The 24,799-nt window shown below is 33.8% G+C and overlaps 1 protein-coding gene across 4 annotated transcripts; it reads right to left on the reverse strand.

The window, feature by feature from the left end:
* LOC114326475 (fumarylacetoacetate hydrolase domain-containing protein 2) lies at positions 1-24,243 on the reverse strand. Of its 4 annotated transcripts, none has more exons than XM_050643445.1 (5): positions 24,142-24,243; positions 23,485-23,686; positions 8,568-8,793; positions 5,236-5,564; positions 1-257 (listed from the first exon to the last, which is right to left on the reverse strand). In XM_050643445.1, exons 2-5 carry the CDS (start codon positions 23,649-23,651, stop codon positions 107-109), a joined length of 873 nt encoding a protein of 290 aa, XP_050499402.1. In that variant the 5' UTR covers positions 23,652-23,686; positions 24,142-24,243; the 3' UTR covers positions 1-106. The 4 variants fall into 4 exon arrangements, with proteins under 4 accessions (XP_050499402.1, XP_050499403.1, XP_028130665.1 ...); XM_050643446.1 differs by having other exon boundaries at positions 8,577-8,793; positions 24,142-24,234; XM_028274864.2 differs by lacking the exon at positions 24,142-24,243 and having other exon boundaries at positions 8,577-8,793; positions 23,485-24,141.
* Positions 24,244-24,799: the final 556 nt, after the last annotated feature.

Genomic DNA, 24,799 nt, shown 5'->3' on the forward strand with positions numbered 1-24,799 from the left:
TTTTAAAAAGGCGGTATATATATTTATTGTATAACATTGTAAAATCAATAAAATCAATAAAAGCACAATTTCGTAAATGCATAATCATATAAAAAGGCGAATAAAATCAGACAACTACATTTCTTAATCTGCCAATCCCTTCAATTTCACTTTCCAATATGTCTCCTTTTTTCAAGTATTCTGGGGGATTTCTGTGCATTCCTACTCCTGCAGGCGTTCCTGTCAAAATTACGTCGCCGGGATACAAGGTAACTATCCTAAAAATATAGAACTTTATTAATGAGGAGTTGAAGGTTTTGATAATAGTCCTATCTACAATTATGTACCTACGAGTAATACATCAAAAATTTATAGGAGTAATTAAACAGTTTAAATAACGAAGTAATTATTCTCTAGATAGGTTTGTTTATAATATTTACTAGTAATTTATATGTAGAACAATAAAGTTGATAAAAATGAAAAACATTTATTTCTATATGTAGTTCCAAAAATCACAACAAAACCCATATGAAATGAAACAAAAAAAAATTAATATCTGGTATGCACCTTCTCTACTTCTCTCTATCAATGTAAGCCCTGTACTTTCTGTTCATATCGTTTAGATTATCAACTCTTTGGTTGTGCTTGTATAGTCTATTTTCACGTTAAATGTTAATACTCTTTTATTTTTTATGTTTTTTGACTGTTCTGTTTTTATCATTAGGCTTACTCCTGTAGGTACTCAATTCGATTGAATCCACTCCTGACTAATATAAGCGGCAATCGTCCTTAACATCTATCATTTCTATGCCCCTCTTTTTTTATTTCAATTTTATTTCAGTTACTTTCATTTCATCTCAATGATTTCTTTTTTCTTGCCGTTTATGGCTCTCACGTTCCATGCAGCCAATCTTATCATTGTTTAATCATCTTTCTTTTATTCCGTATTCATATATACCTCACCGTTTTTATTTTTCAATATATTTATATATTCACATGTAGGTACTTTTATTTTTTTTTATTCGTGTTCATTTCCTATGTCAAGTTCGTTATAATTATAATAATTTTGTAGCATTTTCTTTGCTCACTCTCGATATCATATAAATTTTCTAAGATTTTATTTATCATTTCGAATTGCATCTTAAATTATTCTTCGAAGAGAATAAATATAATCAAATTGTTTATCTCTTCTTATTCTTCTTTTGGCATCAGAACTCTGAATGGGTCTTAGACTGCCTGGCTAGGTCCTTTCATTCAGACCCCTCTTGTACTCTTTTCTTTCATTTTCTTAGATTTATAGTTTTCAGATCTTTTTTCACATCATCAAACCATCTCGTTCTGAATTTTCTTTTTGAAGTTATACTTCTTTAGGCGCGATTGAGATTAAGGGTGAATTTATATTGATCTGCGCGCATGCGCACACCGACAGTATGGTATTAGTCGTTATACGGGCTCTGATTGGGTGTTGAAATGATCTGTCAATAATAAATAATTGTTCAATATGAAGGTAAACAAATGTATAATATATTAGTTTTACTGTTGTGAGGACAGAAACAAAAAAGTTTATAATTGTAGTGACATTTAAATAGTTTTTAAAAGCAACAGGTACGTAATAATTGTAAATGTTTACCAAAATACATAGTATGTAATACTTTTATTTACATAATTTGATTACCATCATTTCTATCAATGTTCACCTAATATATTGTTTTCTTACTCTATGTTTTGTTGTATTTTTTCAATTCTAAATCATTTCAATTCAAAATCAAAATAATTTAATTTAATTCAAAAATGTCAAAAGCTTAATCCGTTTAGTTAGTCGATCTTCGCACATAATGACACATTGCCTCCGTGGCCAAGTGTTTAAGGCGAATGAACCCCAATATACCAACCGCGCTGATAGCTGGTTCGAATCCCAATAAAAACTTTTATTTTTTTATTTTTTTTTATACATTTTATTATTGTAAGTATATTTATTATATAATTTTATTTTCAGAAAATAGGTATTTAGTTAAAAACATTTCCGACAATTAATGTTCAGAAATCATTTGTGGCATTTTTAATGTGTTTGTGTGTGTTTTATTCTTTTATTATTTTAATTTTTGGCACTGTTTTAATAAAAATGTTTGAGAAGTAGTAAGTATAAATTAGTTTAATATTTAAATAAAATATAAATAAAAAGTATATTAATTTCGTTTAAATCATATAATAGAAGTATAACTTCTTACGTGCGTACAAAGTACACACACATTCTTTTTTTTTCTCTTGCATATTGTTTTTGGATCCTCTTGTCTATGGACATGTCCCAGCCATGACATTCTCTGACTTAACAAATCTTACAATATAGTGCCTTTCATTTAATTAATTAATCTTAACATTTTTCTTATTCTCCATGCGCCGTCTTCCTCTTACACCGGGCCGTATACTTTTCTCAGTATCTTTATCTCGAATGTCTTAAGGCGATGGGTACGTATTTTCGGCTGCAATGCTATTCAAATGGGGATTCGTTTGTTTCGAATCCTGAGAAAACTAATAGGTATTTTTGAAAAATTTAAACGCAGAATTAAAGATTACGTTATTAGCGAGGGCTGAAAGTCCCTGAGAACTTCTATAATATTTATTTTAATAAGTTACAGGGTTGAAAAACTAAGAGAAAATTTAGTGTGATTTTTAATTTCAAATATCTCATTCAAAATAAACTTTTTATTTTTCTAAGGGACTTTTGGTGCCTCGGTAATAATTTAGTCTTTCATTCTGCGTTTAAATTTTTTCAAAAATATTTATTGGTTTTTTCAGGATTCGAAAAAAATGAACAAAATGTCCGTGGTAATATTTTCCAAATCTATTTTTGTCTTACAACGCACTCAGTCGAATAGAATATTGTCAGCATAATTTTAAATATTTGACATGGCATCGGGAATATTTTGAGTTGTTGATTAAATAATATTGATATATTATAGTGTATTTGATAAATAATTGATTTAAGACGTGAACTTAATAAAAAGTTATTTATTGTGTATTATTTGTGAAAGATCCAAGCAGAGAATACATCAGGATAATATATTCTGTTATTCAAGTATTTTGTTGTTAAAGATGTTCAAAATTGTAAGCGTTCCATAGTAACAATATATTATTAAAAAATCACTTTAACACTTTTCCTCTTTTCTCGATTGAGTATTAGTTTTTGTTGTACATATAAATTATTACAATCACTGAATACATAGTTAGTGAAAAAATTATCACATTTATTAACTGAATTAATAATTTCCAATTATACAAATAACAGTTATCCAAGAACATTCAAAAGCCATCTCTTTAAGTTAATGATGCCATTGTCAAGTAGAATGACATTCTAGTAATGTTTACATATGCATACCAGTGTGAATTTTACTACACGTAATTTGCCGTGTAAAGACAGAAAAAGTAGGGATAGCCGTAAAATATTTGCGAATTATGTACCGATGGCCTTAAGTCGTGCTCCATCTTTTTTGTTACCCAGGTCTCACAACCATAGGTTACTACAAGTCTAATAAATGTTCTGGAAATAGTCGAAAATGCCGCTAAGGCGAAACCAATCGCTATTTCTTTATTATTCCACAAATTTTCTCTCTTCCTTTTACATGATTTAAAATAATATCTAAATTCCTTCTTCTTAAAGTGCCCTCTCCTTAATGGAGGTTGGCTACTACAATTGCAAACTCTTCTTGTCTTCAGCTGTTCTTATTAGCTGTTCAAAATTTAGCCATGTCCATTGTCGGATGTTTCTGAGCCACGATAGTCTTTTCCTTTCTAACCCCCCTCTCCCTCGATCTTTCTTTTCACTATAAGTTGATAATATTGGTATGGTTCAAGTGGAAATCGGTGGGACTGCGCATTTTATCAATGAAATTAGATATGTCTCAGACACTCCAGAAGCCGCTAACGATAAAACGTTTTAACATCGCATTAATCATGGTAAATTATTCAACGAATATTAGTACAGTGAAAATAATAAGACAAGAACTGGACAATAATGATAATAAAAAATAAATTTAAAGTTTTTTCTACTTTAATGACAAAAAAGCAAGCTCATTAGCAGAAACCAATTCAAAATTATTTTGCACATCATATTTGAAACATTATTTGGTTGAAAAATCTCATTTTTGTTGGCACAAAAATATATTAATTTGTCTGGACCAAATTACAGTTCTGTTTATCTTAAAAAGGATATGTTACTATCAACATTCACACAGTGTTGCCAAACTGAATTTTGTCATTTTGGGTGTAAATTTTTTCCACCGACCTTCGAGGGTACAATACTTATTATTTCTCAGTATGCGGCCTAGGTATGATGTTTTTCTAACTTTCACTGTGTTGAAAAGTTCTCTTTCCTTGCCTATTCTAAATAGCACTTCTTCGTTTGAGGTATGCGATGCCCATAAAAGTTTGAGGATTCTTCGGTAGATTCGCATTTCAAAGGCCTCCAATTTATTTACGGTTGATGTTTTAAGAGTCCATGTTTTAACTCCATAGAGAAGAGTCGACCAGACGTAGTAGCATTTTGATAAACGTAGTCGAATTTCGAGTTTTATTCGAGAATCACAAAGCAGTTTTTTGATTTTTTCGAAAGATTTTCTGGTCTGTTCTATTCTCGATCTTATTTCTATATCAGGATTTAGGCTGCTATTGATCCAATAGCACAGGTTTAAATCTACTGACTTGTTCTAAAATGTACCCGTTTATTGTGCAAGGTTGAGGTACGTTTTGGTTTGGATCACTTTGGCTTTTAATGTTTATTTTCATACCAAATTGCTCACAGGTCTAGTTGGTCTGCGTTGTTATACTGCGCACCGTATCATCGGCGTCTCTGATGCTGTTCATATTTACGCCATTGACCTTGATTCCATCCTTGAAATTCTCCAGTGTCTCTAAAAAGAAACTTGTATAATTAGCAACTTCCCTTCTAATTTCTACTTCTGCGGATGTGGAACCATCGATCCTAACTCTGGCGTTTTGGTTCCAGTACAAGTTTTTTTAGTAATTTTATGCCTTTTCCATCTAAGCCGACTTCTTGCAAACTTTCTAATAGTAGGTCGTGTCTTACTCTATCAAGTGCTTTTTCGAAATCTGTAAAGCATATAAATATATGCAATCTTGTCGTAATATTTGTATTAAATAACCAAATAGGCGAGAGAGGCTAGAAAGTCAAGACAGCTCACATCGTCGTGAGAAAAAATAGAGACTTAGATAAGCTAAATATTAAAAAAATCTACTTACTGAGATAAATATGATACTAAGAAATCAATTTTAAAGATCAGTTCTGAGGTATTTCCATCTTGTTTAAGTACGCCATTCACCCAAGACTTGATGGATAGATTGTTTACATCGACCTTATTTTTGGTAACTACTACAGGGCCTAGAGGACAGAACGTGTCCATACTTTTTCCTAACAAAAATTGTCCGTTGTTTCTCTTCTTTTGCCAGTCCCTCGCGCTAATGTCTTGGGCTACGGTATAGCCGAATATATGATCGTTGGCTTGGTCTTGTCTAATTGCTTTTGCTTTCTTTCCTATGACTACTGCTAGTTCTACTTCCCAATCAACACTCTGCAAAATAATAAATGTATATTTAGTATTTTAGTTAGGGAATAAGCCAAAGAACCTATGAACTAGATATAAACCCCAGCAAAATCAAGTTATTGATCATCAGCAAGCAAAACATAACTGGAGCAAATCTGTATGTGAACTAAATGAGAATTGAACGTGTCTCACAATACAACTACTTGGGAACTATAATCAATGAGACAATACCCAAGAGATTAGATGTCGCATCGGAAAGGCAAAAAGTGCATTCTTGACTATGAGCTCTGTGTTCAGGAGCCATGACCTCACCCTAAAACGATCCAGGATAAAGCAGGCCAGAGTTGCTTTTGAAGGATGTCCAAAGTGTTATGTAACAGAGACCTAAAATTGGCATTGAGGATCCGCCTACTTCTCGGTCTTACTTTATGGTGTCGAGCCTTGGACTGTGAATAAAATCGATCTAAATCGTCTTGAGGCTTTCGAAACATGGTGCTATAGAAGAATTTTAAAAGTTTCTTAGGTAGTGAAGATTCAAAACTCCACAAAACTACAACGTCTCAGCAAGACTACTGAAACTATAAAAAGCATAAAGAAGAGAAAACTGGAGTATTTTGGACATGTAATGGGAGCTCCTAAATTATAGATTGCTACAAAATATTACGCAAGGGAAAGTAGCAGGCAAACGTAGTAAAGAAAAAACAAAGAAGAACTTCATGGTTGAAGAATTTGCGAGATTGGTATGGTGTTGACACAAGCCTGCTATATAGGGTGACAGTGAATAAAATTAAGATAGCTACGATGGTGACCAACGAGAAAGAATATGGTACATGAAGAAGAAGGAAGATCACAGCTAAGGTGGATACCCGGCGTAACATAGGATACCTACTGGGAAAATCGGTACTGTCAAACTATCAACTGAAAACCCAAGTTAAGTAGGGACAGGGCAGAATGACGCAGAAAGCTCTAGGCGCTAAGGGATGTAGCACTTTGATGATGATGATAAGATGTAGGGAAATGTGTCTCTTAAGTTTAGGCTGGCACGGGCAGTCAGATCTGCATCACCAGATATAATTATTGGCGTTTCTTTATTAACTCTAATTATTTACACTGTTGATAAATTGGTTGGTATTTATCTGTTTCTACAGATCCTTTTGATGGGATATTTGAAGGCAATGGAAGAGAAGGACACAAGAGACGTCTACATGAAAGAATATGTCCAGACAGGCAACGGCCCATCCAGGGTTATGATGCCAAAAGAAGAAGAATAAGATCCTTTTAAGAAAGCTTTAATTTTTTTAAATTGGCTATTATGCTCCAAAATATTTCAATAGCGTAATCGTAATATACAGTAAGTATGTCCCTGTAAGTTGTATCCATATGGAAAACTTTTTTATTATTAATTTTACGAAAAAAAGTTATTCTTCATAAAAAGCTATGCATGGTTAGTGTGACCAACTAGTCCGAAAAATCCGGGACATTTCTGTATTAACCTAATGGTAGGAGAGCCCAAGCGGGGATTTTTGCAGTTACTCGAGCGCGTCAGATTATCATATGAGGAGAAACCTGGTACCCTGCAGATGTACCTCTACCATATATTGGCTCTTAACACAGGGGAGTTCGTTAAGGGGGACCCGAAAAAAAAAATCGATCCTTAAAAAAACTCGAAATTGTCAGATTAAGATAAGGTAAGTTAAGTACACGGAGTGTATATTTCAAAAATCTGACGATTTGAGCCGGGCGTAAGGAAATGGGTGAGTCCCAAAATTTCACAAGAGAAAAGCGAATATTTCGCGAAATGAATGACAGATCGAAAAACTAAAAAACATGTGCTCAATATTTTTTAAAAATCTATCGAATGATACCAAACACGACTTCCCACGAAGAGGGGTGGGGGGTAAATTTACTATTTTAAATACGAATCACGCGATATTTCACGAAATGAACATCAGATTTGCACCAAACACGACCCCCCACAGAGGTGGGGTGGGGGGTTACTTTAAAATCTTAAATACCAGCCCTCATTTTTTATTGCAGATTTGGATTCCTTACAAAAAAATAAGTAACTTTTATTCGAAACATTTTTTCGAATTATGCATAGATGGCGTTATAATCGGAAAAAACGATTGTTGGAAATGGAAAATTAAATTAAAAAATGGCAAGCGCCCACTAAAATAGAAAATGTAACTTAACTTTTTTGGTTCTAGGACCTACTCTTCACAACCCAATAGGTCTCCAAAGCGCTCGAGTGACTGCACATTTAGCATACTTTGCTCCCCTACCATAAGGTTATATTTACATGGAAATCCAACATCGGTTGATTTTCTAATTTTGTTATTTTTTGAGAACAATTTCGGGATTGGAAGTCGAAACGTCAAAAACTAACAAAAATGTAATTATCATTACAACCAATTGTGGCTTAAACCCATCAAAAATATCATTGCCAACATAAAAATGTTAAATAAATAATCAATAAAATGATATTAACTATATTAAAAAAATGGCCCGATTTTTATTGAAAAGTCCCGGATTTCAGGTATTTTTTTTTTCACCCTGTCCCGAATTCGACTGAATTGGAGTTGGTCACACTATGCATGGTCCAAAACCTAAGATTTAACCATCAAATATCAAATTTTTTGAATATTATACGAGGTTACGTCAAAAAGTTTGAATTTCACTCAAGAGTAAAGTAGCTTTATTTTTCACAATATTGAAAATTTCTGTTATGAAAAGTTGTTTGGAATTTAAAACTATATTCTAGTATGCAATTAAAGCTTAAAAAAATAAAGCTACATACTTAACTCTTGAGTAAAATTCAAACTTTTTGACATACCTCGTATAACATTCATAAAATTTGATATTTGATGGTTAAATCGTAGGTTTTGGACTATGCAGAGCTTTTTATGAAGAATAATTTTTTTCGTAAAATTAATAATAAAAAAGTTTTCCATATGGATACAACTTACAGGGACATACTGTATAATATCGTACTGTTCTTAGAAAAAAGCTAAATGTTGCTACCAAACATACATTACTTACATCCGTGATTGGTGGAATTTCTATATTGTCGTATGGTCCCACAATCACAGATGAAAATTTACTGAATATCATGGGTTCTTTTGGCTCAGGTATATTCTGTTCCGAACAATGTCCACTGTAGTTCAATCCGACGCAAGCTACTTTGTCGGGTCTAGTTATGGGCGACAACAGATCTACATTTTCGAGAGAAGTTACAGATTTTCCTTCTGCTACTATTCTGAAAAAAAGACATTTTTTAGAAATTGATAACTATAGAAATATAATCATACTCATACTTAATAACAACAATATAAATTACGTTTTTACCGGTAGACAAGTAATATAAGCACAGAATATCAAGTATTTTATTAGTTCACACTTTGGAGTTGTATATTTTATATTTTTAATTTTATTCGTGTTCAGCACCCAAAAAACTCCCCGAGAAATCTGTTTGAATCAATTTAATGAAGAAAATCATCGAAACACCGTAAGATGATGTGCCTTAGCAGTGACATTGAGCACCAGGTGCTCCAGGTGTCTGTTCTGATAGCGTAGTAGTGTTCAGCGACTACAAAAACCTTCAAGTAACCAAATATGGCCCTTAATATGCTTATTTTGAAAAATTAATGCACTTTTGGATGAATTGTATGCACTGTTTGCATCAATTTAGTACCGATAACCATCGAACCTCCATGACGTGCCTTAGTACTTAGCAGTGACCCTGGGCACCAGATGCTCCAGGGGTCGGTTCTGATGACGTAGTCCTGTTCAGCGACCCCAAAAACCCCTGAGAAACAAATTCTGGCCCTTAATATGCCTATTTTGACATATTTATGCAATTCTGGATGAATTGTATGCACTGTAAATAGTATGGTATAACTAGACTAGATCCAAATCCAGACATCCAAAGTGAAAGTTATCCTCCAACACCAAATTGTTCTATATGGCCCACATAATGTTCAGAAAAAGTCACACCATTTTGAGCGTCGGGTTTGGGGGGGGGGGGGAGAGAGGGGGAGAAATCGGCAAATTCGTAGTTTTTTACGTTTTTCGTCAATATTTATAAAACTATGCGGTTTAGCATGAACAACCCTCTATACAAAAATGTTCTACATTAAATTTAAAATAAAAACGGCCCTATGCATAATCCTTCTAAAACAAGTAATTGGACTCCGTAAGCCCTAGGTTTTCACCCAAAGTAATCGAAAGTAGAACTGGAAGTCGATATTTGAACGCTTCGTGTAACTTTGCACCGATTGATAAACGATTTTACTAATTTTGAGTCATTTTTACTAAACTTTGGGTCATCATTGTTTAACCCTCCGTTAGTCGCTATCGGTGTCACACACCGACGACAGAATTATTCATTCGGGATTTACAAAATAACTGTTTTTTTTCTATCGCACTTTCTGTACCTCTTCCTATCAACTAACCTCGTATTAGTGTACATTCTTACCTACTTGGGTACAGTTATGCGAGTTTTATAGCTATTTTCGGTGCAAGACTCCGTAGCGACTAACGGTGTGGTTATTACTTTATTGGCATAACTTGCAGTTCAGGTAAAGATTTAGCATCTTATTATTGCATTTTACCGGTAAGTTTTGGTCAAGTCTTATTTATAGATGTCCTTTGAAGCCGAACAAAAACGTTGGAATGGAATTATGGGAAATGGTTCCTAGCGACGATGAAAATTATTTTGACGATGAGGGAAGTGAAAATGAAAGCGGTTTTTCATTTTATATCTGTTGTTTTTCAATAAAACATTTTCAAAAATATTTTTCAGTCATTCCTATACACAATATAAAATATTTGTACTAATTTTATAGCAATAACTATTTTTTTTTAAATTGTCGGTCTCTGACACCGTAGCGACTCTTGATGCTCCGTTTATCCTAGCGACTAACGGAGGGTTAAACAGAAATTATTTCAAAACCGAAACTAAAGATTAAAACTCAACTTTTCAATACGCTTCGATTGATGTGTTACATGTAATATTTCTGCACTTCTGGTTAGAACTTTTTAACCGGAAATGATATAAAAACCAAAATTTTACATTTGTACTCATCTTGCTAAGGCACGTCGAATGATACATCGCTTATATTTCGGTGACTTTAAAACAGTGCATTCGGTTGCAAGACTAAAACCGGAAGTCTGATGTAAAATTTCTCATCTTTAATACCATCCTTGGGTTATAAGCTTTTATTCGACACATCATCTGTCATTCTATCTATATTAATAACGGAGGAGATAGACATACGGGCAGACAGTCATGAAACCGGAAGTATATGTTTGTTCTCTTCTTGCGAAGTCGCGTCGAATAATATATCACTTGTATTATTCCGGTGACTCTAAAACAGTACTTCTGGTCGCATTTCTAAAACCGGAAGTCCTATGTCAAGTTTCTCAACTTTCTTGTCATTTTGCCTGTTATAGCGGAGGACTTATATTCGCAGTCGGACGGACAGACGGCCTAGGTCAAATTTCTCACCTTTAGTACCATCCCTGGATTATAAGCTTTCATTTGACATCTCATTTGTCATTCTACCTGGTAAAATGACGAAGGAATTATATTCGCGGTCGGACGGACAGACAGCCTGGGTAAAATTTCCTACCTTTATTACCATCCTTGGATTATAAGCTTTCATTTGACACCTCATTTGTCATTCTACCTGGTAAAATGACGGAGGAGTTATATTCTCAGTCGGACAAACAGACGCACAGACAGCCTAGGTCAAATTTCTCATCTTTTTACCATCTTTGGATTATAAGCTTTCATTTGACACCTCATTTGTCATTCTACCTGATACAATGACGTAGGAGTTATATTAGCGGTCGGACAGACAGGCAGACAGACAGACGGACAGACAGCCTAGATCAAATTTCTCACCTATAGTAGCATCCTTGGATTATAAGCTTTCATTTGACACCTCATTTGTCATTCTGCCTGGTATAAGGACGGAGGAGTAATATTCGCGGTCAGATAGACCGACGGCCAGACAGCCTAGTTAAAATTTCTCACCTTTATTACTATCCTTGGATTATAAGCTTTCATTTGACACCTCATTTGTCATGCTACCTGGTACAATGACGTAGGAGTTATATTCGCGGTCGGAGAGACCGACGGACAGACAGCTTAAGTAAAATTTCTCACCTTTAGTACCATAATTGGATTATAAGCTTTCATTTGACACCTCATTTGTCATTCTAGCTGGTATAAGGACGGATGAGTTATATTCGCGGTCGGACAGACAGACCGACGGTCAGACAGCCTAAGTAAAATTTCTCACCTTTAGTACCATCCTTGAATTATAAGCTTTTATTTGACACCTCATTTGTCATTCTAGCTGGTATATTGACGGAGGGGTTGTGATCACAGACAGACAGACAGACAGACGGACGTGGATAATTCAAAGTTTTCACATTTTTTCAAAATTGGGTGAAAACAATGAACGGTTCCAAAGTTACGGAGGTATTATAGTATAATTGGTCCAAAAAAGGCCTAACCCAAACATCCAAAGTAAAAGTTTTCCTTCAACATCAAATTGTTCTAAATGGTCCGCATATTGTTCAGTAAAAAGTTACACCATTTTGAGCGTCCGGTTTGGGGGGGAGATGGGGGAGAAGTAGGTAAATTAGTAGTTTTTTTACGTTTTTCGTCAATATTTCTAAAACTATGCTTTAGCGTAAACAATGTTCTATAACAAAATGTTCTACATAAAATTTAAAACAAAAAAGGTCCTATTCATAATTGTTATAAATCAACGGTTCCAGAGTTACGGATGGTGAAAAGTATAGGTTTTCGATACATTTTATATTTTTTGGGCAATTTACAATATTATTACTGATGAAAGAAATTTTCTTTAACAGGATTGTGTTTGTAAATAAAATTTGCTATTTCAGTGGCCGATAGTATGTTAGTGATAAGCCCTTGAAGTAACGTCTACCTCACCACCAAAAAGCATCATTAATTGCCCAAATAATATAAAAAGTATCGAAAACCTCCACTTTTCACACTCAGTAACTCTGGAACCGTTGATTTTATAACAATTATGTATAGGACCTTTTTTGTTTTAAATTAAATTCCTACCTCTGTAACTTTGGAACCGTTGATTTTAGAAGGATTATGCATAGGGCCGTTTTTATTTTAAATTTAATGTAGAACATTTTTGTATAAAAGGCAAAAGGTTGTTCATGCTAAACCGCATAGTTTTAGAAATATTGACGAAAAACGTAAAAAACTTCGAATTTACCGATTTCTCCCCCCTCTCCCCCTCCCAAACCCGACGCTCAAAATGGTGTGACTTTTTGCTGAATATTATGTGGAATGTGGACCATATAGAACAATTTGGTGTTGGAGAATAACTTTCACTTTGGATGTCTGGGTTATGCCATTATTTGGATCAACTGTATCATACTAAAATGCAATTATGCATTCCCACCCATTTTTGCAGGTGCTGTATTTAAAACTCGATTATTTAGATTTATTCCGGTGTTTTTAGTGCTAAATGCCCCTGGTCTAAAGGCATGTATCCACTATGTTGGAGCTCCGCGCTCCTGCAACTGCTCCACATAGTGGATACGTTGGCGCTCCCGGACCCCGGATCGTGCAACAGTGAGCGCTCCGCCTCGCTGCTCCAATCGGTGGCGGTTTATATGTAGAGGAATGCATGCCGTATCGATTGGAGCAGTTGCAGGGAGCGCGGAGCGCCAATCTAGGGGATACGTGCCTTAATAGTATGGTTGCTAACACTATCACTAAGCGCTACATAATTAATCTCTTTCATGTTTTAGCTTACTGACAAAATAATATCACAATGTCACGTTATCTGTTACACGTTCTATTATCAAAAATAAACTTTTACTTCTGTTAGTCTCAGATAAAAATTTTGTTACAAACAAAAATATTTTTTAGCTACACCTATGCATTTATTTACCTTCTAAATTAAATAAAACAATAAATTATATTCTTTATCTATGAGATCCAAATCTTTTATTTCAGAGATAAACAACAGAAACACATTTTCATCTTATTTCATAGACGTTAGAAAATATTTACTGTTGGCAACGGTTCAATCGGTTTACGTCATTTTGATAATATCAATCGTTAGAAACTATAACTTTATATTAAAAACTATAAAGACTCTTGCAAAATAAATATCCGAAAATAATTAAATACGTAGATTATAATTAAGTAACGTGCTAAAGTTTATTTAAATTATGACAAAATGGTAGCTGATAGAGGACGCCACATACGTGAAATTTTGCACGTAACTTTTTTGCTCTTTACGAGGGTAGGCGCAAAATCTTGGTCCAATGCTATTTAAATGCATTTATTTTTTTCGAATCCTGAGAAAACTAATAAGTATTTTTGAAAAATTTAAATGCAGAATGAAAGATTACATTATTACCGAGGGCCAAAAGTCCCTTAGAATAAACAAAAAATTTCTTTTGAATGAAATATTTGAAATTAAAAATCACACTATTTTTTTTCTTTTTTCACCCTTGTAACTCATTAAAATAAACATCATAGAAGTTTTCAGGGACTTTCGGCCCTGAAAGAGCAAAAAATGAATGCGTTTAAAACAAATTGGCGCGAAATTTTGCGTCTACGCCCTTAAGGTCTTCCTATCTTTAATACCGATTCATCGTTGTGATAAACCTTTGAAGGTGACCTGCTAACTACCCCTCCAACCATTCGACGGTCTTTCTTGCATACGCTTTCCAAGTGGCTTTCTCCATTCTCGTGTCTAGGTCTCCATTCTAAAATTTTTTTGGTCCATCTACCATCTCTGACTCTGGCAACATTGCCTGCCCAGTGTCCAGTTTTATTTCAGCGTTGCAATTGTTTTAACTGCGTCCGTAACCAGTTTTTCTCCTAACTATTTGATTTGAAACTTTGTCTTTGAGGGATATATTTACCTCTCCATTGCTCTCTGCGCCACTTGTATTTTGATTACCTTTCTGGTAAGGGTCAACGTTTCTGCTCCATACGTTACAACTGGGAGTACACACTGATTAAAGACCTTCCTTTTTAAGCACATGGGAATATCTAATCTAAAGACTTGTTTCAGTTTTCCGTAAGCTGCCCATGTTAGTCCTATTCTCTTGTTTAATTTTGTTATTTGATTGTCTCTTCCTAATTTAAACTCGTGGCCCGGATACTTACAGAGGTATACATTTGATCAATTTGCGTGCTATTAGTTGAAATTTGCGCTAGTATATATTACAATTAAAGTTAGAAAGGAAGAAGAAGCATCTCCTGGTTAAACAATTTGAGAGCTTGGTTTAACTGCACTTCTGCTGATTTCTTTAGAGCAGCGGTATCGAAAGTGCGAATTGCCATGATGGTTACCAACATTCTTAGAGGAGATGGCACATGAAGAAGAATATATTACGAAGAAGAGTTGTGTACCTATGATCAAGTTTGCACTCTGAAAGAGCTCTTAACATAAAGCTATGGTGGATTGCAGAGGCGTGCGGTCCATGGAAGCGGGGGAAGCGCCGCTTCCCTATTTATTCGTCGATATAAGAAAATATATTATTAATTAATATTTAATAATAAAATTGTTTCCCTAATCCAAATAATCTTTATATTACCTAGCCAATAGGCATTGAAAAATATTAAAAATTAATCGCGTACGAACGAACTCAATATGCACACAATTCAACTATTTGCTCCACTCCTGGCAGAAGCGCATCTTAAAATCGCCGCTTGTCATGCAGTTGTCCCTTTTAAAATTGGTCAGGGTTCAATGGCCGCAGCCACTAGTCGCGCGAATTTTGGTACCCTGGAAGCGCTCGTCGTATCGCCTTCCCGAAAGTGAGATGCTCCGACTGTTACTGTTGCTAAGGGGTGCTTAGGTATTACATACATTCGCTTAAAGAATATTTCGATTTAAATTTTTTGCAGAGATATTTCCTTTTACTGATCTTTTATTTGACATTTTACAGAAATCAAATGGTATTGCATTTTTTATAAGACAAATTGATGACTTTATTAATACGATAATTAAAAAAACGAGAGCAGTTTAAAAATATTTGGGATAAAACTCAACATATGGGGTTTGAACATGAAAGAAAAATAATGAAGATTGATAATTTCGGAGACAGAGAGACAGAGAAAACAGAGGAAACAAAGAGACCTTTTGATAATATTCTACAACAAATGAATTCTAGCTTTCAAAATTTTAACGATTTAAAATTGTAGAATTATATATTTCTAATTATAATTCATCAAAATTTCCCACAGAGGAATTTATGTCATTACGATTAAATAATGAAAATTTTTTGATATCCCAGCTTTGCATTCTCAGTTAAGTATCATTTATGAAACAACTGAAATGAATGATAAAGAAATACCCAAAAATCTGGGATTTCTTTATAACTACTGGTTTAAACAAGTCGCTGTGTGAAGTGGTTAAGTTGTGTGAATTAGTACTACTAACTATCCCAGCCACAAGTGCATCAGTTGAACGAAGTTTTGCAGTATTAAGATGCATTAAAAGTTTCAAATTAAGAGTTTAAAAGAAATTCAACAAGCGAAGACAGACTTTGAAATTTAGCCCTATTATCCATTAAAAAAGACTGCATTCAACAATTATCAGAAGTTGATAGGAGAATAGACCTCGAGTATAAATAAGTGTCATTTTAGTGAAAGTTGTGTGTTGTGGAAAATGCCTCGGAGTATATTTTTTTTAAATATTATTCTTCTTTAGAAAACCAAGCCCGGCGCGAGGACTCAAGGCCCGAGCTAGCAATACAGATCAATGATAGGTCACTAGTCACTAGAAATAGCGGGAATAGAGTGCCTCACGCAAACACGCGTCACGGATTTAGTGTGTGAGTCCTTGTACGCAGGACGTCTCACATAATTAAGTACTTTGCTGATAGAGAGCCCCTGCGCATCAGAGTGTTATCAGGTGGAAAGTTGCTCGACCCTCGACCCTTAAGAAAATATTTTTATATCCTTATTGAATCGCTTCCCCTTTCGAAAAAGTCACCGCACGCCACTGGTGGATTGAGTCAAATGTTTTCCCAAAGTCTACAAATATTTGTAGACTGTTATGTATCAACTGTTCCAAATTACATTTCTTGAACCTAGAAATAGTAATCAGAATAATAGAATACGTGTCGTCTTAAAGAAGGCTATGAGAAGGACCATATCAGCTTATTTAACCTTTGTTCAATTTATCCTTTCTTTCTTTTACTCTTTCTTCACTTTATTCATTATTATGTATTTGAAAAATATTAGTATTATATATATATTAATAATAATTATTAAACGATATGCCTAATAATGTGTACATAATATACTTATAATACCTATAAAAATATTTTAAAATAAATATAATGAACTAGATAACTGTTCAAACAGATTGGTAGAATATAAATAAATGTTAAATGCTAAATCTACACAACTACAATATAAAATGAATGTTGTCCATGAACGATTGGTAAGCCAAGGTTAAAAAACATTAATAATAAATAATGTACATATTTACAACCAATTTTCTTTTTATACACGCTTGTTTTAGAAAATTTAAGTAGTCACGTCAGAATAATTATTATCCATCAATTTAGAATATATTTGGATTCTATCAGCGTTCATGCCTCTTCCATATATAACAGAAAAATACGTAAAAATAGTTTAAAAAATGATCTGGCATTCTGACCGCATATTATAATGGTTTCTATATGACGAATTTAATATTAAAAAATATAATAAAAAATTTCAAAAATAACATTGATATTATATCTGATTTAAAACACGATCACACATCATTTAAAATACTAAACGACGAAGAAAAATAGGTCCTTGACTTTGATGGTTTTCTTGAAATTCAGTTAAACATCCAAGTTAAACTAGAATTTATACCTTGCAGATTCTTATTGTATTTTTTACATTCATAATAGTCCAGTGTACAACGTAAAATATGGCATAATCTCCGATTTTCATCAACACGCATCAATTTGGATGAAATTTTGGAATTAATCTCTATTTACCATTAGGTAGGTACCTTCAAAATCTACTAGAAGGATATATGCTTGTTATTTTGAGGGGTGAAAACTACACTAAAACTATTTCTCTAAATCTGAACATAGTGCAAAAAGTTGAAGTCTCTAGGTGCTGTATTTAAAAATAGATTTATTCCGGTGTTTTTAGTGCTAAATGCCCTGGTCTATTCATTTTTACCTTAAGTGGGGGTATGGTTTGAAATATTTTTTTTTATTATTTCAAATAAAAGTGCATACTTTCAAGAATACTCTCTGAAAATTTCAGATTGATCGGAGTAAAATTGCCAGAGATACAGCGTGTTGAATATCCCTACCTTCAACTCGCTTTACCGCGGCTTCGCGCCAGCACGCTTGAGCGTAGTGAGAAACGTTAAACAACTGTTCGCCTTCTCTTTTGTAGATTACTCCGCGATTTAAAAAACATATTCCAATGTGCATCACTTTACTATTTGGCAGACAAATAAGAAGATGAAGATGCAGATGTCAAAACTTTAAACACATTTTTCTCAAAACTGCTTTTTCAAATGCGGTGGACATTGTAACTGAAAAATTACTTGACCGATCTACCTGAAATTTTGCACAGATTTTCTTTAGACATTTCATGAGGTAACAACGTCGAGATATTTTTCATTTTGTGCTTATTTTTTGTTCAACAATAATAAATCTGTTGATTTTTACAAAAATTTCGTATTTTTGATTTCTGAGTGATACCAAAAATTCAAAAATCATTAAAAATAAAAAAACTCGACGTTGTTACCTCGTGAAACTCATAAGCTAATTAAATATTTTTGAATTTTTTGTTTCATATGATCCAGTAAGGAGTTCTGATGTCCACCGCAAAATCCACTTTTTTTGAGTTGCCTGTCAAAATTTGTCACCAATGGCTTATTTTTCAATATTTTGGATTGAATTTTTTTTTAAATATTCTTTGAATTGTACTTACTTAATATGTTTATTTAATTTAAAAATAAAATAAAAAAGAAAAAGATTCACAAAAATGAGCTTGATATGTTGATTTCAAATCATACCCCCCTTAAAACGTGTTAATTTGTTCTATTAATATGTTATTTTTCTAAATTATGACTAAACTGTGACTAATTATGACTATAAACTAAAATTTATGATGCATTCGTGTAATCATATTGGATATTTCCATTGAGACAAACAAATACAATATCAGCTACACAAGTTACAGCATAACCTTTTTTATCGAAAATGTGTGGTGGTTTCTCTATTGTTTCAAAGCGTTTAAACTACACTGTCCTGCAAAATTAAAACCAACCTCCTACCTCATGTTATGATGAATCATAACCTGAGGTAATGTTACTAATAAATACAAATAGTTTGGTTCTTCCCAGTAAACAAACATTATGTAAATAATATATATTAAAACACCTGAATGAACACTCCAAGGTAACAATCATCAACTGATAATTCGGAACCACTAATTATGTTTTTTAATAGGTACAGTATCTTTTACTGTATTTTAAATAATTATTAACAGTGGAATGAGTTGCAATACAGAGACAAAGTTGCAATATAAAATGTCTCTGAATGCAGAATACACCACAGACCGCAGATATGCAAATATTATTTGAAGTATGCATACTTGCGTCTTTTCAAGCGGCGTGCAGTATATGACTAGTTGTAATTAGGCGCTATCCACTCGAGCGGAGCCGCATGCGCGCTGAGTGCAAGCTACTTGCAAGTGAGTGCAAGCTACTTGCAAGTGACTTGCAAGCTGCGTGGACGGAGAGCACGCCAGTTTCTGCTACGCCGCCACGTGCACGCGGCTTACAAACAAGTCGGCGGTTTGGCAGTCTGTGCTAGACAATCAGTGAGGACACGTTGACCGCGTGATTGATTTTAACGTAGATACAGAGCTTGAGACATTTCGTGTCGAGCTCGAAAATATAATAACGTGATTTAGATTTTTTTCAAAAGGCTTTTAGTTTAGGAAATATCCAATTTATTCCATACTTTACGGACACATTGTATGTTCTTCTTCTTCCTGCTTCCTTAGAATAGAATAGAATAGAAATATGCTTTATTGTCACTGAAAATACAAATTTTATGGACAAAGCTTAATTAAAGTCAGAAAAAATAAATAAATAATATCTAACAATAACAGGCTCCCTTAATAGGCTCGCGTCTGTTCCATCTTCGGATGCTTCCTCATCAGATATCCAGATATACAACATTGTATGTTGAAAGTACATATTTGTAGTCTGGCTTACGTATTCTCAAACAAAAGTATCAGTCGTAGCAAAAATAAATAAATTAGAAAAAGTATTAAAGTATTATTAATTTAGCTTGGCTCGGCTCGAGAAAAATTGATTCGTTAATTTAGCTTGGCTCGGCTCGAGAAAAATTGATTCGGCTAGAAGCTCGGCTCGCAAGAAACCAACCAGATTGAGCTCGAAGCTCTAGATGTACTTGAAAAGACGCAAGTATGCATCGAGTCTAAGAGCAAGGACACACCAGGCGGCGCGCGTCGAATCGACGTCGAGGCAGCGTAAAACACATGGCGCGGTATAACAGCGGCAGCTATGCTACGATTTAAAGTATTTGTATTTCGTTGTTGCCAAATTTAGTCGCGTGTTGGCTGCTGTACGATAAGATGTCTGAAAGTTATGACGATTTGTCTTTTGTAATAAATACAAGTTTATTTTATCTTAGATTAAAGAAAAAAAGAAACGCAGATATTGGATACATCCGATCATAAAGGAACGAAATTATAAGGGATTTTTTACACATTATATTAACGAAATTAATATAATAAAGGCCCAGAGATGTTTTCTAATTTTACAAGAATGTCTAAATAATCTTTTCAGGAGTTATTAGTGAGTATTAAAAAGCCGTGTTCAAGAAATAACACCGTTATGAGGGAAAGCATATCACCTAAGAAAAACTATTTATAACGCTAAGAGGCATTCCATTCTATGGTACGCCACTGAGCAAATACAGGTGTTAAATTGATTTAAAAAATAATTCAAATTAAAGCCAAAGTACATATCGAGAAAGACGAAAACCAGAATATACAAAACCGTAATAAGAGCAACAGCCACCTACGGATGTGAGACATGGGTGCTAAATAAAACAGAAGAAAAAAATATATAGACTTGAGAACGGAACGTGCTAAGAGCTATTTTCAGGGGAAAGAATACAGATACAGAAGACGGCTGGCATAGAAGCACCAATCAAGAATTAAGGATGCTTTACAAGGAACCAAGTGTAACAAGATACACAAAGTCATAAAGAATCAGGTGGGCAGGTCATGTCGAGGGGATGGATAAGGGAAGAATGTCAAAGATGGTACTGCACAGAAGACCAGTTGGGACTAGGAGACGAAGAAAAAGACGGCAAGAAAGTTTCAGGAAGGTGTAGTATCGATGGAAATTACACACTGGAAAGAGGAGCTGAAAAATAGGATATAGTGGAGAACCATAGTTCAGCAATTTTTACATAGACATCAAATAAAATTATATATAAATTATTAGCATAAACTGTATTATCTAAAATTGTAAATACAAGGCCTGTAGAGCATAATAAATAAAATAATAAATAAATAAATAAAATAATAATAAATAAGGTTTTTTTATTATTTTGTTTGAATATTCATCAATGCGCATATCCCAAATAGCTGGTCTCATCTGAATTTCATTAATTAATTTTTCTACATGTGTATTTCCCATCAGAAAAACACGATCTGACAACACTCACTACAGAATTCGCTAGAAAACAGCTGAAACGTCTGTGTTGCAGCACGATACACGCATTTATGATATGCCATCGAAGTCATAAAACCGATTGGCGGTGGATGGGTTCCAGGATATGTCGTCAGAAAGCCACTGCATCGAAAATTTTAAGAGCGTCTGGTGTGTGTTACTGCATCAAAGTATAGTAAGGAATGCGTCGCTATCGACATCTCAGCGGGGGTTCAGTCGACGTACGCCGCCCCGTCTGTGTTACCTCTAAACCTTCATTGCTACTGAGAAGATAAAAAATGGCAGAGGGAGATACTTTATCGCTCAAACTATTTATAAGTCATGGAGTATGCAAAAGAGTGAAAAAAGCTAAAGTGAAAAAAAAAAAAAAGAAATTACGACCTCCAATACGACTAATCTTTTTTTTTGTTTTTCTGTGCAAAGTGGAATCGTGAGTTAACTGAGACATCAATGAAAAACTTGTCACATTTTACGAGATTCCGCGCATATTAAGTGTTTCTTGTATAGACATACCTAATTACCAACGAGAACAGATTTTGTAAAGAATCAGGAGATATTGCGAAATAAACATAGGTACCTACCTAATACTAAAATGATGTAAAACGAGAAAGTCATGTATAGTCATAGAACATAATCCGCTTTAAGTTATAAGTACTACATAATATTGTAAGAACATCCACGAAAATGGTTCAACCTAACTCATCTCATACAGGACTTTTTAGTCGATTTACTCGCGGTTTTGCTGTGAATTTTAAAAGAACCGCTTGGATTGACATAAAATTTGCATACACATAGGTAACATGTCAAAGAAAAAAAAAGTGATATTGTGCCGATGTGTACTTTTTCTCTGGGAGCGACTTTCACCCCGTCTCGTGGGTGAAAAAATATACGTTCAAAATAAGTCTGAAAATGAATAAACTGATTAATTTTAAGCAACTTTTGTTCTAAAGCGTTTTTTCTCCAAGATAATACTTTTTGAGTTATTTGCGAGTGGATATAGATATAGGTAGGTATTCAATTTTCAACAAAAAAAAACACGTTTTTAGACGGTTTTTCGCAAATAACTCAAAAAGCAAGTATTTTACCGAAAAAAAATCGATCTTAACAAAAATATAGCTTATAAAGTGAAAAAAAAGTATATGCATGAGGTATCTAGACCCGGTAGAAGCAGAGTTGTAGCTTGTGAAAAATAGATCCATATTCGTCAAATTTCAAATCGACTATTTTAACGTGAAATAACTAAAAAATGAAGCATTTTTTGGAGAAAACTCATAATCACCATACGCTCAAAGTAAAGTTGGTCCCTTTTTTTTGTAAAAAAATCGGGAAAATCACCCCCATCTCAAATGAAATTAACCAATTTTATTACAATTTTCAATAATTGTAAAGGGGTAGTGAATAATTTTATTTTGGATGCTAATTAGCAGATGATTTTCACGATTTTTTTTATAAAATAAAGCTATTAACTTTATTTGAAGCGCAACTTAAGTACTTAGTTTTGATGGAAGAAACTTTTATAAAAAACAAAAATGAAGCTCTTTTTTAAACCTTTAAAAAGTTTTGATGATTTTTCCCAGAAAAGTGCTTTATTTTTTGGTTATTTCACGTTGAAATATTCGATTTAGAATTTTTGACGAATAATATTTAGACGATTTTTTTATAATTTTTACTAAGAATATTTTTTTCGATAAAATAATTCCTTTTTGAGTTATTTGCGAAAAATCCTGGAACCCCTTGAACGTATGTTTTTTCACCCACGAGAAGGGTAGCTTTCACCCCCTCCCCCAAACCCCAAAGTAAAAGCAACCCTGGGCTCAAGTCGAAAAGTGAGTAGAGGGTAACAAGAGGAACTTAAACAAATTTTTCAAGCAAATCCGTCGTGATGAGATTTTTTTTTAAAATTTACTCCAAATCGGTCATATACTGGCCTATATCTTCCTGTTATGACAATGTACGAAATTTTGGATTTGGAAATTAGCGCGAAAAATATCCGAATCAGAAAATCCCTAATTAACAAATATTATAAACCCACATTCTTATCTCTTACACAACCAAATTGTTTGTGATATGTTTTATAGATTCGAATATAATCATAATCTAGCCTTGAAAATATTTCGGTTTCATTCATAAATCACTACTAATAGTACTAATTCTATAAATAAAAAACAAGCAAAAAAATTACCTACCTGCTAGCTTTTTCATAGACTCCACACCCTTGGCCCAAAAACTCCACCAAAGAATTAGGGATGGAATGATCTACGGCACTGATATCAATTATATCGCCCCCCGAAGACAGCTGTGCTCCAAGATGCTGTTTTCCTCCTTTCTTCAGTCTGTATTGCACGATTCTCATTTTCGCAGCAGTTGACAAACTAAACTTCCGTGTATCTTGAAAATGTTTAAGTTGTTTTAGTGTCTGACTATTGAATAATATTCGCGTTTTATGTAAAATGGTACTCATTATGTGTAAATGTAAGTGTGAAGTACTAATTTAAGTGTGTATGTAATATAGATAAAACTAAATGTTGTAAACAAAGTGCTTCAAATTTATTTTGACCCAAACACTCAGACCCAGACCAGACCGCACTTCACCTACTACTGCTCTGGTAAAACCAGTCAGGTAGCGTAGCCTACAATCGCTATAAAAAATTTTTAGAATGACTGGAATTGTGATTTTTATGGAATTTTGGAATCACATGGTTCAATTAATTCCCATCAGGAAGATTAAGGAGAAGCAATTAAAACAAAATTAGATTAGAGTAATGTTGTAAAAGTTACAAGGTTATAAAAATACGTGCGTGCTTAACCGGTAAATCCAGGAAATCAATAATAAAAATACATACACTTTCACTTGTCTAGAAAAAAACACAAAACAGGCTTGTCTCGAATCTCGAATGTTTTAACATAGGTTACTTCCTTATCTAGAAAAAATAGCGTCAACGAGTACAGAAATTTAAACATCTAGCAATCAAGTTGCTAGTAAGCGAAGAAAGATGGCGCTTGAAGTGAGTATAGAAACCCAACTTATCGAATCCTAATTCCCATACACCCAATACGCATACATGCCAAATCGTATATGACCCTATTCATAAACCAGTAAAGTTGCTAGTAAACGATCATAGATGGCGCACGAAGGACTTTCGACATTCTATTGCAAGTTTCTGTAATTTAGGTTTAAGTCCTCCTCTTCTACAAGATAAATTTATTTTCTCTCTACCAGAATGCAGCACCAATAGATATTATAATCCAAATTATGACTGTGACTGTATATAGTCAGAGAACGAAATAGTTGTCAGTGATTAATTAATTTCAAAGTTCGTGGATTATTACGGAATTTGAGGAGAAAGAGGAGTATTTTCATTGGCGTGTAAAATTATACTATAATTTTACGCGTATCTATATTATTTTATTTATCTGTACTAAAGTAAGCGAAGTCCCAGAAAGAGCTTCTGCCGCTTCTCGTATTTCGAGCGCCATCGTTTTCTGTCCATCCATGCGTAT

Source organism: Diabrotica virgifera, chromosome 2, assembly GCF_917563875.1.
Source record: "Diabrotica virgifera virgifera chromosome 2, PGI_DIABVI_V3a".
NCBI lineage: Eukaryota > Metazoa > Arthropoda > Insecta > Coleoptera > Chrysomelidae > Diabrotica > Diabrotica virgifera.

Coding starts and splice junctions, on each gene's coding strand:
- LOC114326475 (XM_028274863.2), bottom strand. CDS start 23,759: ATGAGTACCATTTTACATAAAACGCGAATATTATTCAATAGTCAGACA. Junction 8,794..23,484: donor GTCTATGAAAAAGCTAGCAG/GTAGGTAATTTT, acceptor TCTTTTTTTCAG/AATAGTAGCAGAAGGAAAAT. Junction 5,565..8,567: donor CAATCACGGATGTAAGTAAT/GTATGTTTGGTA, acceptor ATTATTTTGCAG/AGTGTTGATTGGGAAGTAGA.